We start from the raw sequence: 15673 nt of genomic DNA, 5'->3' as shown, positions 1-15673 counted from the left end.
AAGCCATTTAGGACCGAGATGAGGAGAAACTTCTGCACTCAGAGAGTGGAATTCTCCACCGCAGAAAGTTGTTGAGGCCAGTTTGTTAGATATATTCAAAAGGCAGTTAGACATGGCCCTTACGGCCAAAGGGATCAATGGGTATGGAGAGAAAGCTAGAAAGGGGTACTGAGGTTGAATGATCAGCCATGATCTTATTGAATGGCGGTGCAGGCTCGAAGGGCCGAATGGCCTGCTCCTGCACCTAATTTCTATGTTTCTATGTTTCCAACATTCCATGGACTCTGGATCAGTTCCTATGGATTGGAGGATAGCTAATATAACCCCACTTTTTAAAAAATGAGGGAGAGAAAACAGGAAATTATAGACTGGTTAGCCTGACGTTGGTGGTGGGGAAAATGCTGGAATCAATTATTAAAGATGTAATCACAGCGCATTTGGAAAGCAGTGACAGGATCGCTCCAAATCAGCATGGATTTATGAAAGGGAAATCATGCTTTTGAGGATGTTAATGGATAAGGGAGAACCAATGGATGTGGTGTATTTGGACTTTCAAAAGGCTTTTGACAAGGTCCCACACAAGAGATTAGTGTGCAAAATTAAGGCACATGATATTGGGAGTAATGTATTAACGTGGATAGAGAACTGGTTGGCAGCCAGGAAGCAAAGAGTGGGAATAAACGGGTCCTTTTCAGAATGGCAGGCAGTGACTTGTGGGGTGCCGCAGGGTTCAGTGCTGGGATCCCAGCTATTTACAATATACATTAATAATTTATACAAAGGAATTGAATGTAATATCTCCAAGTTTGCAGATGACACTAAGCTGTGTGAGCTGTGAGGAGGATGCTAGGAGGCTGCAGGGGGACTTGGACAGGTTAGGTGAGTGGGCAAATGCATGGCAGATACAGTATAATGTAGATAAATGTGAGGTTATCCACTTTGGTGGCAAAAACACGACGGCAGAATATTATCTGAATGGTGGCAGATTACGAAAAGGGGAGGTGCAACAAGACCTGGGTGTCATGGTACATCAGTCATTGAAGGAGGCATGCAGGTACTGAAGGCAGTAAAGAAAGCAAATGGCATGCTGGCCTTCATAGCGAGAGGATTTGAGTATAGGAGCAGGGAGGTCTTACTGCAGTTATACCGGGCCTTGGTGAGACCACACCTTGAGTATTGTGTGCAATTTTTGTCTCCCAGTCTGAGGAAGGACATTCTTGCTATTGAGGGAGTGCCGCGAAGGTTCACCAGACTGATTCCCGGGATGGCAGGACTGACATATGAAGACTGACTGGATCGACTAGGCTTATATTCACTGGAACTTAGAAGAATGTGTGGGGATCTCATAGAAACATATAAAATTCTGACGGGATTAAATAGGTTAGATGCAGCAAGAATGTTCCCAATGTTGGGGAAGTCTAGAACCAGGGGTCATGGCCTAAGGATAAGGGGTAAGCCATTTAGGACCGAGATGAAGAGAAACTTCTTCACTCAGAGAATTGTGAACCTGTGGAATGCTCTACCACAGAATGTTGTTGAGGCCAGTTCGTTAGATATATTCTAAAGGGAGTTAGATGAGGCCCTTACGGCTAATGGGATCAAGGGGTATGGAGAGAAAGCAGGAATGGGGTACTGAAGTTGCATGATCAGCCATGATCATATTGAATGGTGGTGCAGGCTCGAAGGGCCGAATGGCCTGTCCTGCACCTATTTTCTATGTTTCTATGCAATGTCGACCTGAGGTAAGTATGATTTCTTTTTTCTTTTTTGTGATTTATATTATGGTGGCATGAGTTATTTATTGGGAATGTTTTTGGTGTTTTATTTTCAGATTTTTTTCTTCCTGGAGGCCTCTCTTCGTCGCTCCGAGGTCGGCTGCTTAGTTCGGGATTTTCATTTGCTCAGCCGTCCTAGCACCCTAAAAGTTGTGCAACGCCTCCCTTAGCGCTAACGCTCCAAACTCAGGACCCAGCTGATGAATTTTGACCACTCCGCCTGGATTAGAGCCGCAACAGAGACGCGACCAAATTTCCAACCCCGTTATGTTTACAGGTTGAACCTCCCTTATCCAGAACCACCCCTCGTCCAGAACCATTCCTGGCCACCGGGTGGCGCATGCGCAGAACTCCGACCTGAACAAATTGAAGTCCTTTCTCTCTGCCGACTCCCGCAATTGCTGGCCTGACCCCGCGATCCACTGCAACGCCCCCCCCCCCCCATGATCTCTCTGCCGCACGCCCAGCCCCAAGCCAGCCAGCCCCGATATCCCCTTGCTCAGCACCTGTACCATCCAATTTAATGTGACTACCCATCGTCCAGAAAAAATCCCTTATCCAGAACAGGCCAGCTCCTGAGGGTTCCGGATAAGGGAGGTTCAACCTGTACTTATATGAAATCAAATAATTGTAATTTTCTTCAATATATTTGTGTTGTGTTTTTATGGCTAACTATGGGAGGGATATCAGTGAGAGAAATGGGACCCAATTTCCACTTCTGGCACCAGTGTCTGGATCAAATGTCAGATCAGCCCAGATGACCATGGCCAGAAGCAAAATAAAGTATACTCTACTCTGTCCTAAACCTCAAATGAGCAGCCTCAACTGTGCAAGTGTGGGTCGATATTTTATTTCCCACACCAATCTCCATCACTGTCTTATAAGAAAAGTCTCCAACTGAGTGCCAGCCAACATGACCCTATAAGTCGAAGTTTAGTCACACCTTTGCCGGACAGAAAGCTGGCGCTCCTTTGATTTATTACCTGGTTTTACCGCCGGGTGTGTGGAGGCGGCCCTCTGATCCATTTTCAGGTCTTTCAAGATTTTTTGACGTTGGACCGGAAGTCGGTCATAAAGGAGGCGGAAGTGTGGTGGTAGGTCAGGCTGAGGGGCGGAGGCTGGGGCGGGATCGAGTCTCCACCGCCGTCACTCAACGGCGGAACGGTGATGACGTCACAGCGCGTGTGCGTCACCACGCGCTCTCCCCTCCGTTAAGAGAATCGGGCATTTTTTAACTTTGGCCACTGGGCCACCAGGGAGAGTTTCAGCCGGGTCAGTAGCTTGGCACCCAAGAGGGGGTGCCAGGCTGCCTGTTGGCGGCCCGGCCGAATCCGGGGGCACAATAGTCCGGCCGACATGGAATCGTTCGGCAAAGAAAATTATATGGCAGCCGCGGCATTCGACCCTCGCCTTTAATGTCCGCCACAACGCCAGAGCCGAGAGAGAGGAGACAAGGTGCACCGAAAATCGAAAAGCTCTCTGGCACTGTCCAGCGGCTCGTGGATTTTTTTTACTGAATTTCGGTCGGAATGAGATGGAGGTGCGGGAGATTGGCGGTACGCGCTTTGATAACACGCTTGCGGCGGTCGGCAGCAGCGGGGTGGAAATGGGGACAGGCCGAAAAATCCCCGCGCTAAATTTGGGTCGGGGCGGCCAGTTGATCGCAAAGCGGCGGCCATGGGATACCGTCGCGTGGCCGTCGCAAACTGGCGGTAACGGGTCTTACTGAGACCCTGAATTCTGGCCCCGATCATGTTGTATTGCCTTGCCTCCACGCTGCTCTTTGACAGGGAGGAGCCCCTTGCATCATATAGAGGCTCCATTGGTTTTAATTAGTCTGGGAGCGAGCTGCCCTGAGAGAACCCTCCACCAGCTGGGCAGGCAGTCTATACACCATTGCAAATGATTTATACTTTGAGGCTGACATCCGGGTTCCTGTTAAAGCAGGTGTGTCCAAGCTGTGTGATGCTGTTGGTCAGCTTGGCACAAATCATGGTGCCTCAAGAGCCACATATAAAGTTTAGATCAATGTTCCCATTTATCTGCATAGATGGCAAGCTTCAGGTACTAACAGATCTAGGTGCTTTTATTGAGGATTTAGTAGTATAGTATTAGGCGGTCCCTCATAGTGAGGATGACCCGCTTTCACACTAAAAAGGGATGAGTTCACAGATGTTTCAGTGAAGGACCTAATATTCCAGATCCAGAACTACATCCTGAAGGGTGGAAGATTTTTTTAACGTGGGGTGGCCGTTGCACACCAGCCACCACACGGGTTTGATAGAGCTAGGTCTTGGTCCAGTGGCAAGGATTAACCAAGACGACTAGCGACCAAGCTCTGCTGCACGGGCCTAGTGCGCACACATGCCCCTACTATCCATAGATTGCAGTGTGAGGATTTGACCACCAGTGAGGCAACAGCTGTAGATATCCCATTCTAAACCTCCAGATCCTATAAAATTCAAACAGGACACCCCCAGGAATAAAGAAAGAAAGAACTTGCATTTATCATCGTCATCATTGGCGGTCCCTCGAAATGAGGATGACTTGCTTCCACGCCAAAAAAAGGATGAGTTCACAGGTGTTTCAATGAAGAATCCGAACTACATCCTGAAGGGTGGAAGATGCCTGTGCGTGGATTTTTTTAACGTGGGGTGGCCGTTGCACACCAGCCACCACACGGGCTTGACAGAGCCAGGTCTTGGTCCAGTGGCAAGGATTACCCAAGACAACTGAAGACCAGCTCTGCTGCACGGACCTAGTGCGCGCACATATCGCAGTGTGGGCTGGCCCGTGCTGCCCCTGGGCCCTGGGCCCCCGGCCCCGAACTCACGCCTCCTCTGGGCCCCGATTTATTTAGCGCCTTTCTCAACTTCATGGTGTCCCAAAGCACTGTACAGCCAACAAAGGCAGCAGCCAATTTGTGCACAGCAAGCTCCCACAAACAGCAAATAAATAATCTGTTTTTTTTTAGTGATGTTGATTGCGGCATAAATATTGGCCAGAACACTGGAGGATAACTCCCCTGCTCTTCTTTGAACTAATTGCCATGGGATCTTTAACATCCACCTGAGAGAGCAGACGGGGCCTCGGTTGAACGTCTCATCCGAAAGACGGCACTTCTGACCGCGCAACACTCCCTCGGCACTGCACTGGGAGTGTCAGCTTATATTTTGTGCTGAAGTCTCTGGAGTGGGACTTGAACCCACTAACCTTCTGACTGAAAGCCAAGGGTGCGACCCACTGAGCCGCACTGCAAAAGATCAGCACGGATGGAACTGAATTGCATGGACTTCATGGAGGGGATTGCCAGCTCTTGGTGGGGGCTGCAATTGACCAAGTGGCTGTAGTTGGGCCATCTCTGTTTTGAAGTTGACGTTTTTGTCAATATGAACGGACAATGGGTGGGCGAACTTTCAACACCAAGTACGCCTGGAATTTGATTCCCCTTTAACTTTCCTGCAGTACGATAGCGTCGCAGCTCATTATGAAGCCATCAGTTCAAATTCAAAGCAGGAGGCACTGTAACATTATCAACTTAGTGGCAGTGAACGAGCTATTATGATACATCATCAGCAAAAATGACTGATTGGCTCAGTAACGAGGAATGACCTTGAACGACATTATTAGCTTAGCAACCGTACAGGGCCTCGCCACGGCCCTGCTCATATCTGTTTGATGAGCTAATTCCATGAGAGTTTCAGTTAAGTAACAATAATGTTTTGTCAGTGCATTGCTGTGACTAAAAGCTTAATGATCCTGTAAACCAACAAAATATAATCACTGCCTTCACGTCGAGCAGGCATATCCTGCTGTGCGCTGCTAATGAATATAACTTATCAGTGGGGTATCTGGTCTTGGCCATCAGCCAGCAGCCATCTGTACCAGCCAGAATTTGTGTTTTCTCACAGCGGGAAGAATGTAATTGTATTTGCGTCTGCGATGTAACTCAGTACAAAAGCGCTGTACTAAAAAAAGAATGTGTGTCAAAATTAGAACCTAGTCAAGACCACCACAGTTTCTCACGTGTAACATACTGTGTCACATCGAAAACAAAGCCTCAAAACTTAGTTACGTGATATTTGGGAATACTTTCATTTCGTTATAAACAAAGCTCTGATTATTTTTTCCACGATTTAATACTGGAGAATTGGGCACAAGGCCCAGGGATGTGTTCTATGCGACAACATGTTTGATGTGACCTTTTTTTAAAGAGGCAGGGTAAAAGTACACATTACATGTGGTTTGTTTATACGTCAAAAACATTAACCTGAGCACTAACCTGGCTTTCACAGCGTTTGTCACTGAATACAACATTTCTAACATTATATTGTATATTGCAAATTAAAAATGTTTGCTTTGGTATGGATCGAATGCTTTTTGTTATTTCTATCTTAACCTATCTGGAATATTTGGAGCCCCAGGCTGGCAGAGGAAACGTTTCAAGGACACCCTCAAAGTCTCCCTGATAAAGTGCAACATCCCCACCGACAGCTGGGAATCCCTGGCCAAAAACTGCCCTAAGGAAGAGCATCCGGGAGCACCTCGAGTCTCATCGCTGAGAGCATGCAGAAAACAAGCACAGGCAGCGGAAGGAGCGTGCGGCAAACCAGACTCCCCACCCACCCTTTCCTTCAACCACTGTTTGACCCACCTGTGACAGAGACTATAATGACTGCATTGGACTGTACAGTCACCTGAGAACTCACTTTTCGAGTGGAAGCAAGTCTTCCTCGATTTCGAGGGACTGCCTATGATGATGATGATCTGGAATAATCCTTGAAGTTTAGCTTCATGCTGGTTCATACAGCTGCATTTGTTCCAGATTTTATTTGCATGGCATTTACAATATCAATGCTTTGAGTCCAGAGGCATTGTGATACATATTAGTGTAATAGCGTCACATTCTTTAGGACAAGCAGCTGCTCTTGGGGGTGGGTACAGGCTTTCTGTGGTGCTGGGGTTGTGTACGTCCATCCTTCCCTTTCTTTCCACCTGGCCCTCTCATTATGGTGTTATAAAAGAAAGAAAGACTTGCACTTATATAGCGCCTTTCACAACCTCAGGATGTCCCAAAGTGCTTTACAGCCAATGAAGCACTTTTGTCACTGTTGCAATGTAGGAAGCACAGGTTGTTTCCCCTGGCTGGAGAGCCGGGAACTAGGGGGGGTGGGGGCACAGACTCGGCATAAGGGGTTGGCCATTGAAGACTGAGATGAGAAATTTCTTCGCTCAGAAGGTGGTGAATCTTTGAAATTCTCTGCCCCAGAGGGCTGTGGATGCTCAGTTGTTGAGTATATTCAAGACTGAGATCTATAGATTTTTGGATATTAAGGAAATCAAGGGATATGGGGCTGGAAAGTGGAGTTGAGATGGAAGATCAGCCATGGGTCTTGTTGAATGGTGAAGCAGGCTTGAGGGGCCGTATGGCCTACACCTGCTCCGATTATGTTCTAATGAAACAAGGCAGCCAATTTGCACACTGCAAGGTCCCTTCACCAATAGAGCAATGATCAGAAAATCTGCTTTTTAGTGGCGCTGGTTGAGCAATAAATATTGGTCAGGACACCAGGGTGAACTCCCCAGTGCTTCTTCGAAACAGGGCATTGATCTTTTACACCCACCTGAGAGGGCAGACGGTGCGTTGGATTAACGTCTCCAACAAAAGACGGCGGGGCCGAACATCAGCCGAGCAAAAAGGTCACTTACCGCCAGACAGTGGCGGCCAGGCGGCGGAGTCGAACGGCCACCATCTTCCGGTCCAATTCGCCGCCGCAATCGAAATTCAGCTCGTGGATTTTCTGCCCCGCCGTTGTTGACCAGCTTAAGCGCGTCATCAAAGCGCCCACCGCCGATCTCCCGCACCTCCATTGCACCTCCCGCGAAATTTAGCCGCAAAGATCCATGATCCGCAGCGTGGTGCCCCGGACAGCTTTTTCTGTCGGTGGACCTTGCTTTGACTCTGTGAGCCATTGCAGCACAGCGGCCCTTCAAGGGGAGGGTGCACTGCCGCGGCCGCCATGTTTGTTTTGTCGGCCGACTGCCAGGTCAGGCTGACCATTATGTCCCCGGGTTCGGCCAGGCCACCAACAGGCAGCCCGGCACCCTCTCTTGGGTGCCACTCCACTGGCCCGGCCGAAACCCTCCCTGGTGGCCCAGAGGACCGAAGTTTCAAAGTGTCGAACGCTCTCCCTTTAACTGAAGGGGCGAGCGTGGTGACGTCATCCCTGCTCCGCTGCTGACTGACAGCGGCTGAAACTCCGTCCCGCCTCCTCTTCCGCCCCCAAGAGTACTCACCGCCCCACTTTCGCCCCCATTATGACCGACTTCCAGTCCGCTGCAGAAAAAAGGACAAAGAGCTGAATATCGATGAAGAGTCGACCTCATCCTACCCGGCGGTGTAAACGCTTAAAGAACGGTAAGTGCGCCAGGTTTCTGGCGGGCCTGAATTTCGGCCCCGCTACCTCCGACAGTGCAGTACTCCCTCAGCACTGCACTGGAGTGTCAGCATTGATTTTGTGCCCAAGTCTCCGGAGTCGGAACCCACAACCTTCTGACTCGGAGGCGAGAGTGCCAGAGCTTGGTGAGAAGTGGGTGTCTTATTGCATAGACCTCTCGGGGAAAAGACCCGAGTAGCTTTGAGTAGAGGCTGCGCTCCACTCATGCCCAGTGGATTCTGAATGTAGAGATTTATGCTATTTACATGCTAACTCGACACAGCGGTAATTCTTTTGTTTTTGTACGTAGGATTTCACTGCTAGTATGGATGCGCAAAGGAAAACTGGACAAGACATGTTTGCCAGCCTCCACAAGGAATATCGGCAGGTAACATTTCAGACAAAGTGTTAGCGGCAAGTAAATGTATCCTCTCCAGTGTACCAGCCCTTTTAGGGGTTGATATTCCTCTCCTAACGATAACCAGCAGAATCCGTGAATTTCTCCAGAGTGCGTACGCTTTCAGAGAATGCGATTTTGTTAGCGGCCGTTAATCAAGAAGAAAAATAGTAATTGTCCCATTTGTCTTTAAAAAGTGGAACTTTCTGCCCTAGTCTCCAAAGCATAAGTTTATAGTTAGTCATCATCATAGGCAGTCCCTCGGAATCGAGGAAGACTTGCTTCCACTCTTAAAATGAGTCCTTAGGTGGCTGTACAGTCCAATACGAGAACCACAGTCCCTGTCACAGGCGGGACAGATAGTCATTGAGGGAAGGGGTGGGTGGGACAGGTTTGCCGCACGCTCTTTCCGCTGCCTGCACTTGATTTCTGCATGCTTTCGGCGATGAGGTGCTCAGCACCTCCCCGGATGCACTTCCTCCACTTAGGGTGGTCTTTGGCCAGGGTCTCCCAGGTGTCGGTGGGGATGTTGCACTTTATCAGGGAGGCTTTGATGGTGTCCTTGTAACGTTCCCTCTGCCCACCTTTGGCTCGTTTGCCGTAAAGGAGTTCCAAGTAAAGCGCTTGCTTTGGGAGTCTCGTGTCTAGCATGCGAACAATGTGGCCTGCCCAGCAGAGCTGATCAAGTGTGGTCAGTACTTCAATGCTGGGGATGTTGGCCCGGTCGAGGATGCTAAAGTTGGTGCGTCTGTCCTCCCAGGGGCGTTGTAGGATCCAGAGGATTTATAGTTCCTAAAAGTTCTGTGAAATGCTGTGTATGAATTTTGTACAGGTATTGTATGTATAAACTGAACTCTTTAATCACATTTCCAATTCTTTTTATTGAAAAATAACCTTTTGGGACCCAACTTTACAATTGTTGTTAGGGCAGGCATTCATTTTTTTTCTTGTCAGTTTAACATTTGGGGATGTGGTAGCCCAGAGATTGCATTGTGGGAAATGGCAAAAACCTTTGACCTTTGAATCAACTACCCCCAGGACACTCTCCATCTTGAATTCCTCTGTGCAGTGATTGATACAATCCTCATACAAAAGGCCCAAATTTGAACACCCAGTCTGTGCTGACAGATGGAAAGATAAAATGATAGAACAAATGAACTTACATTTATAAAGGAGTGAAATTCAGGGACGACAGAAAGCTGGCGCACCTATGATTTTTTTTTACCTGGTTATACCGCCGGGAACGATGAGGTGGCCGTCCGATCAATTTTCTGGACTTTTTGACATTTTTTTGATGTCGGTCATAATGGGGACGGAAGTGCGGCAGTATGTCAGGCTGAGGGGCGGAAACTGGGGTGGGATCGAGACTCCGCCTCTGTCTCTCGGCGACAGAGCGGTGGTGACATCACAGAGCATGTGCGTCGCCGCGCTCACGCCACTCCGTTAAAGGGGAGAGAGTCGGGAATTTTTTTGCTTCGGCCACTGCGCCACCAGGGAAGGTTTCGGCCGGGCCAGTGGCCCGGCACCCAAGAGGGGATGCCAGGCTGCCTGTTGGCGGCCCGGCCTAACCTGGGGCAATAATTGGCCGGCAAAAATAAAAACATGGCGGCCGCGGGAGTAGGTTCTCCCCTTGAAGGGCCGCCGCACTGCCGGGCCGCCAACACACACAGGATAAGGTGCGCCCACAGTAAAAGCTGTCGGGGGCACCGCGCGGCGGATTGGAGATTTTTCAAGGTGAATTTGGGTCAGAGTGCGCTGGAGGTGCGGGAGAGCGGCGGTGTGTGCTTTGATGATGCACTTGCAGCAGTCGGCAGCAGCGGGGCGGAAGTGGTGGGCAGGCCGAAAAATCCCCGAGTTGAATTTGGGTCGGGGCAGCCTTTGGACTGCAATGCGGTGGCCACTCGATTCCGCCGCATGCCCGCTGCAAAATGACGGTAACAGGGCTTGATCAGACCCTGAATTTCTGCCCCATAGGGTCTTATTCCCCCCCCCCCCCCCCAAAGATAGCTCAAAGCATCTCACAAACAGCAGGGTGATAAATAACCAGATAATCTGATTTTTTAGTGATGTTAATTGAAGGATAAATGCTGGATAGAACACAGGGAGAACTCTCATCCTTTCTTCTTTGAATAGTGCAGTGGGATCTTTTATATCCAACTGAGAAGGCAAGCAAGGGCTCAATTTAACCTCTCACCCAAAAGACGGCGCTCCCTCAATACTGCACTGAATTATCAGCCTAGTTTCCATGCTTATGTTTCTGGAGTGGGGCTTGAACTTCTGACTCAGAGATGAGAGCTATAACTGAACCATGGCTGGCACTGAGATCCCACTGAAAGAAAGAAAGACTTGCATTTATATAGCGCCTTTCACAACCACCAGACGTCTCAAAGCGGTTTACAGCAAATGAAGTACTTTTTGAAATGCAGTCACTGTTGTAATGTGGGAAACGAGGCAGCCAACTTGCGCACAGCAAGCTCCCACAAACAGCAATATGATAATGACCAGATAATCTGTTTTTGTTACGTTGATTGAGGGATAAATATTGGCCCAGGATGCCGGGGATAACACCCCTGCTCTTCTTCGGAATAGTGCCATGGGATCTTTTACGTCCACCTGAGAGGGCAGACGGGGCCTCGGTTTAATGTCACCCGAAAGACGGCACCTCCGACAGTGCAGCACTCCCTCAGCACTGCACTGGAGTGTCAGCCTAGATTTATGTGCTCACGTCCCTAGTGTGGGACTTGAACCCACAACCTTCTGACTCAGAGGCAACGCAGTTGGTGTAGAATGAGATGTGAAGGTTCAGGACTCTGATGTTCATTCTGTATTTGTCGATCTACGGTATAAACATGGTGTTAAAATCGTGACATGGGTCCCAGACTACTAATGAAGTGGGAATATCTCTGTTGCACCTGATGAGTATGTCCAGCAATTTCTGCATTAATCTCATTCGGACCTTGCGGTGTGCAAATTGGCTGCCACTTTCCCCAACACAACAACAATGACTACACTACAATAGTAATGAGTTGGCTGTGAAATGCTTTAGGCAATCCTGACGATGGGAAAGTCATTATATATAGAATGAACTTACATTTAAAGACTCGACATTCAGACAGTGTTGCTGCTGTGATGCTAGAGGAACAGAGTAATAGTATGTTACTCTTGCTTTAGACTTTATTTAAGGAAAGAAAGAATGCAAGTTCTTAAATTAAGTCTGACGCTGGTAACACACCGTTGGGTTCTTTGCAATAGCTGGATCTACTTTGGAGTCTCATTATCACATTACTATTTGTGGGAGCTTGCTGTGTGCAAATTGGCTGCCGTGTTTCCCACATTACAACAGTAACTACACTTAAAAAGTACTTCATTGGCTGTAAAGCGCTTTGAGACGTCCGGTGGTCGTGAAAGGTGCTGTATAAATGCAAGTCTTTCTTTCTCCCTGAACTCATGTACCAGAGTGACTCTTGACCTTTGCTCCAGTGGACTGTGTTGCAGTAGGCTGCTATATGTAGACTCCAGTCATGCATTTCTGCCCATACACAGAGGTGATGCAAGTTGGTAGATGGAGTATAATGTAGGGACGTGTGAAATTATCCACTTTGGTAGCAAGAATGAAAAAGCAGAATATGTTTTAAACGGTGAGCGACTATTAATGTTGGTATTCAGAGGGATTTGGGTGTCCTTGTACACCAATCAGAGAAAGTTAACATTCAGGTACAGCAAGCAATTAGGAATGCAAATGGTATGTTGGCCTTTATTGCAAGAGGGTTGGAGTATGATAGTAAGGAAGTCTAGCTGCAATTATACAGGGCTTTGGTGAGACCATACCTAGAGCACTGTGCACAGTTTTGGTGCTCACCTACTTGCCTTAGAATGGGTGCAACAAAGGTTTACTCGATTAGTTGCTGGGATGAGAGGGCTGTCCTACGAGGAGCGATTGAGTAGACTAGGCCTACACTCTCTTGAGTTTGGAAGAATGAGAGGTGATCTCATTGAAATGTACAAAATTCTTAGGAGAGCTTGACAGATTAGATGCTGAGAGGCTTTTTCCCTTGGGCTGGGGAGTCTAGAACCAGGGGTCATTGTCTCAGGATAAAGGGGCGGCCATTTAGGACTGAGATGAGGAGAAATTTCTTCACTTAGAAGGTGGTGAATCTCTGGAATTCTCTACTCCAGAGGGCTTGTGGATGCTCAGTCGTTGAGTATATTCAAGACTGAGATCAATAGATTTTTGGGCACTAAGGGAATCAAGAGATATGAGGATAGGGTGGGAAAGTGGAGTTGATGTAGAAATTCAGCCATGAAATTATTGAATTGCGGAGCAGGCTCGAGGGGCCGTATGATTTACTCCTGCTCCTATTTCTTACGTTCTTAAACCGAGGTACCGCCTGCTCTCCCATGTGGATGTAAAAGATCCCATGCCACTATTCAGAGGGGAATTCTCCCCGGTGTCCTGGGGCCAATATTTATCCTTCAACATACATTACTAAAACAGGTTATCTGGTCATTATCTCATTGCTGCTTGTGTGGGAGCCTGCTGTGCGCAAATTGGCTGCTGCGCTTCCCACATTACAACAGTGATCACACTTCAAAAGCGTTTAGGACGTCCTGAAGCCATGAGAGGCACTGTATAAAAGTTATTATTTTTTTTCTTCATTTATGTCAAACTGTGTGCACATGGGGCAGCCTGGTGAACTGAGGGCCTTTATCGAACATTGTAGGATTTTGTTAAGGGACTGTGACGTGACCCCTGCCTCCTCCTCGATTTGATAGTGTGAGCTGACCACCTGAAGCCCGTGCAATCCAGCACAACAAATACTGTGGGGGTGGGTGGGAGGGGTTGAAAGGGAAAAAAGTGCGTGTTTAAAGAAACATTTGAGCTACCAGCTGTAAACAGCGTAGACACCATCTGTTGAGGCTTTTCGCTTCTGTCCCCAGATGCAGCAGTGCATTCTGAACCAAGCATCGAAAGACTGGGCGAAGACTGAACAACAGCTGCTTCAAGAGAGAGGATTATGGGGACCTTCATCAGGGTCACAGCAGGAAGCATGGATACTGGACATGGCTGAGGGCCCCTGCCGAATGAGGAAGAGGATGAGACGAAATGCCATTTGCATCAATTATGCTTATGATGCATGTCGAACCAAAGAGGCCAAAAGTGAAGTAAGATTATATCTTTTGGATAATGCATTGAATCTTCAAGCAGAAACCCATGCATCATTGTCTAAGCTAGTGAAGTGGCGCATCTATTAACTAAGGCAGAAAATTAATTGCATGTGATCGCAATATTAAGTTGTGTAGTAAACATGGCCTTCCTCTCTCATGGATACTCAAATAGAAAATGTTACGTTATAAAATAATAACAGTTTTCAGGGTGCAGCCTTTGTTGCATGAATTAAAATAAACGGTAAAAATAATGTTTGTCCATCTCCCCTCATTACAGGACAGTAAGAATCTTGCACTCAATTTTGGGAAGGAGGAGTTTTACATGAAGTTATGTTCTACGGAGGAACACGTGGGCAGCACCAACAAGCAGTTATACCCAGGTAAAACTCTGGGATTGTACAGCATTCCTGCTCCTAGGCAAAATCTCTTGTCATTTAATTTTTGTATCCTCCACTAATTTTTTTTGTGGTGCGGGAGGGGAAATTAGCTCAACTGAGTACGTAAAGTGCAGCTCTTTATGGCCCTTTCTGCTGCTTTGTGGTAAGCACCTTGGGAAGTTTTACTCTGTTAAAGGCGCTATATAAATACAAGTTGTTGTTGTTGTATGTGAGTTGTGCTCAATTCAAATATAGTCAGCTTTTTGTCTTTCTCCATTCTGACTTTATCAGAAATTGTACAAGCAGCATTGACGTTCAACACAGGGGAAGGAGACTTCGATGAAAGAGGCATCGACTGCAATCAGCTGACGTTCTTCCCCGCCCTTATCGAAAGTGTTCAGTCCGAAGAATTCTTTGAGCAGTGTGTGGAGAGACAGGCCATTCTCCAGGTTTTGGATGAGAATGAGAAGGCAAGGAATATATTTTTCAGTGCTTTAAAGCTGATTGACCAAAGCGTTCATTGCGATTGGTATTACGAGTACTCCTTAAAATAAGTTGTTCGGTGCAAAAATAGTTCATTTATTTTTTTGAGATTCATAGAAGTTTGGCTGAGTTTCCTGCTCGAGTGTCTTGGCCAATATTTATCCCTCAATCAACATCACAAAAATAGATTATCTGGTCATCATCACATTGCTGTTTGTGGGATCTTGCTGTGCGCAAATTGGCCTGCCGTGTTTCCCACATTACAACAGTGGCTACAAGCCAAAAAATACTTAATTGGCTGTAAAGAGCTTTCAGACATCTGGTGGTCGTGAAAGGCGTTATATAAATGCTAGTCTTTCTTTCTTTGAATTTAACTTCAGCGAACTTCTGTCCATTGCTGTTCTGTTATACACTGCCCCCCTCATCAACAGTGCCTTAAGTGTGGAAATCTTCCCAATGCACTTCACAGTGGGGGCTTGCTGTGCACAGTAATTAAAAAAAAATACACACAGCCAAAGAAGCAGATATTAGAACAGCTGACCAAAATCTTGTCAAAGAGATTGGTTTTACGGAGGGTCTTAAAGAGGGAGATGGTGCAGTTGGGGGGGGGGATTCCAGAGCGAGGGGTCCAGATGGCTGAAGGCACGGTGACCAATGGTGGGCAAAGAGAGGGGAATGCCGAAGAGGTTCTGGGGACCAGGATCCAATATAGGTCAGCAAGGCTGAACAGGCTGGACTCTTCTCTCTAGAAATCAGGAGGCTGAGTGATGACCTGATAGAGGTCTTGAAGATGGTGAAATAGTTTGATAAGGTAGACGTAGAGAAAATATTTCCACTTGTGAGGGATTCCGAAACTATGGAATGGATTTTCGGCTTTTACAATGCAGGGGCAGTCCTGATACCTGGGCCTGGGAAAACTCTGCACCTCAGTCAGCAAAATTGGGCAGCCTGGCCCTGAGTGTGGGCGGGGCGTTAAGGGACACCTCTCTCGGGGCAATAGGCCGGCTGAGCAAGTGAAGCTCCTGAGCTAAGGAGCTG

The 15673-nt window shown here is 47.6% G+C and overlaps 1 protein-coding gene across 1 annotated transcript in view; it reads left to right on the top strand.

Annotated features, from left to right (window-relative positions):
- The window catches only part of wdfy4 (WDFY family member 4), a 328629-nt gene that overhangs the window by 161589 nt on the left and 151367 nt on the right, over positions 1-15673 (top strand). Inside the window, exons 40-43 of the mRNA XM_070865753.1 lie at positions 8523-8600; positions 13548-13772; positions 14053-14155; positions 14444-14622. Coding sequence (XP_070721854.1) covers positions 8523-8600; positions 13548-13772; positions 14053-14155; positions 14444-14622 — 585 coding nt within the window. The remainder of the gene's footprint in view (positions 1-8522; positions 8601-13547; positions 13773-14052; positions 14156-14443; positions 14623-15673) is intronic.

Source organism: Pristiophorus japonicus, chromosome 22 (genome assembly GCF_044704955.1).
Source record: "Pristiophorus japonicus isolate sPriJap1 chromosome 22, sPriJap1.hap1, whole genome shotgun sequence".
NCBI lineage: Eukaryota > Metazoa > Chordata > Chondrichthyes > Pristiophoridae > Pristiophorus > Pristiophorus japonicus.
This window is presented reverse-complemented; position numbering and strand designations above follow the sequence as displayed.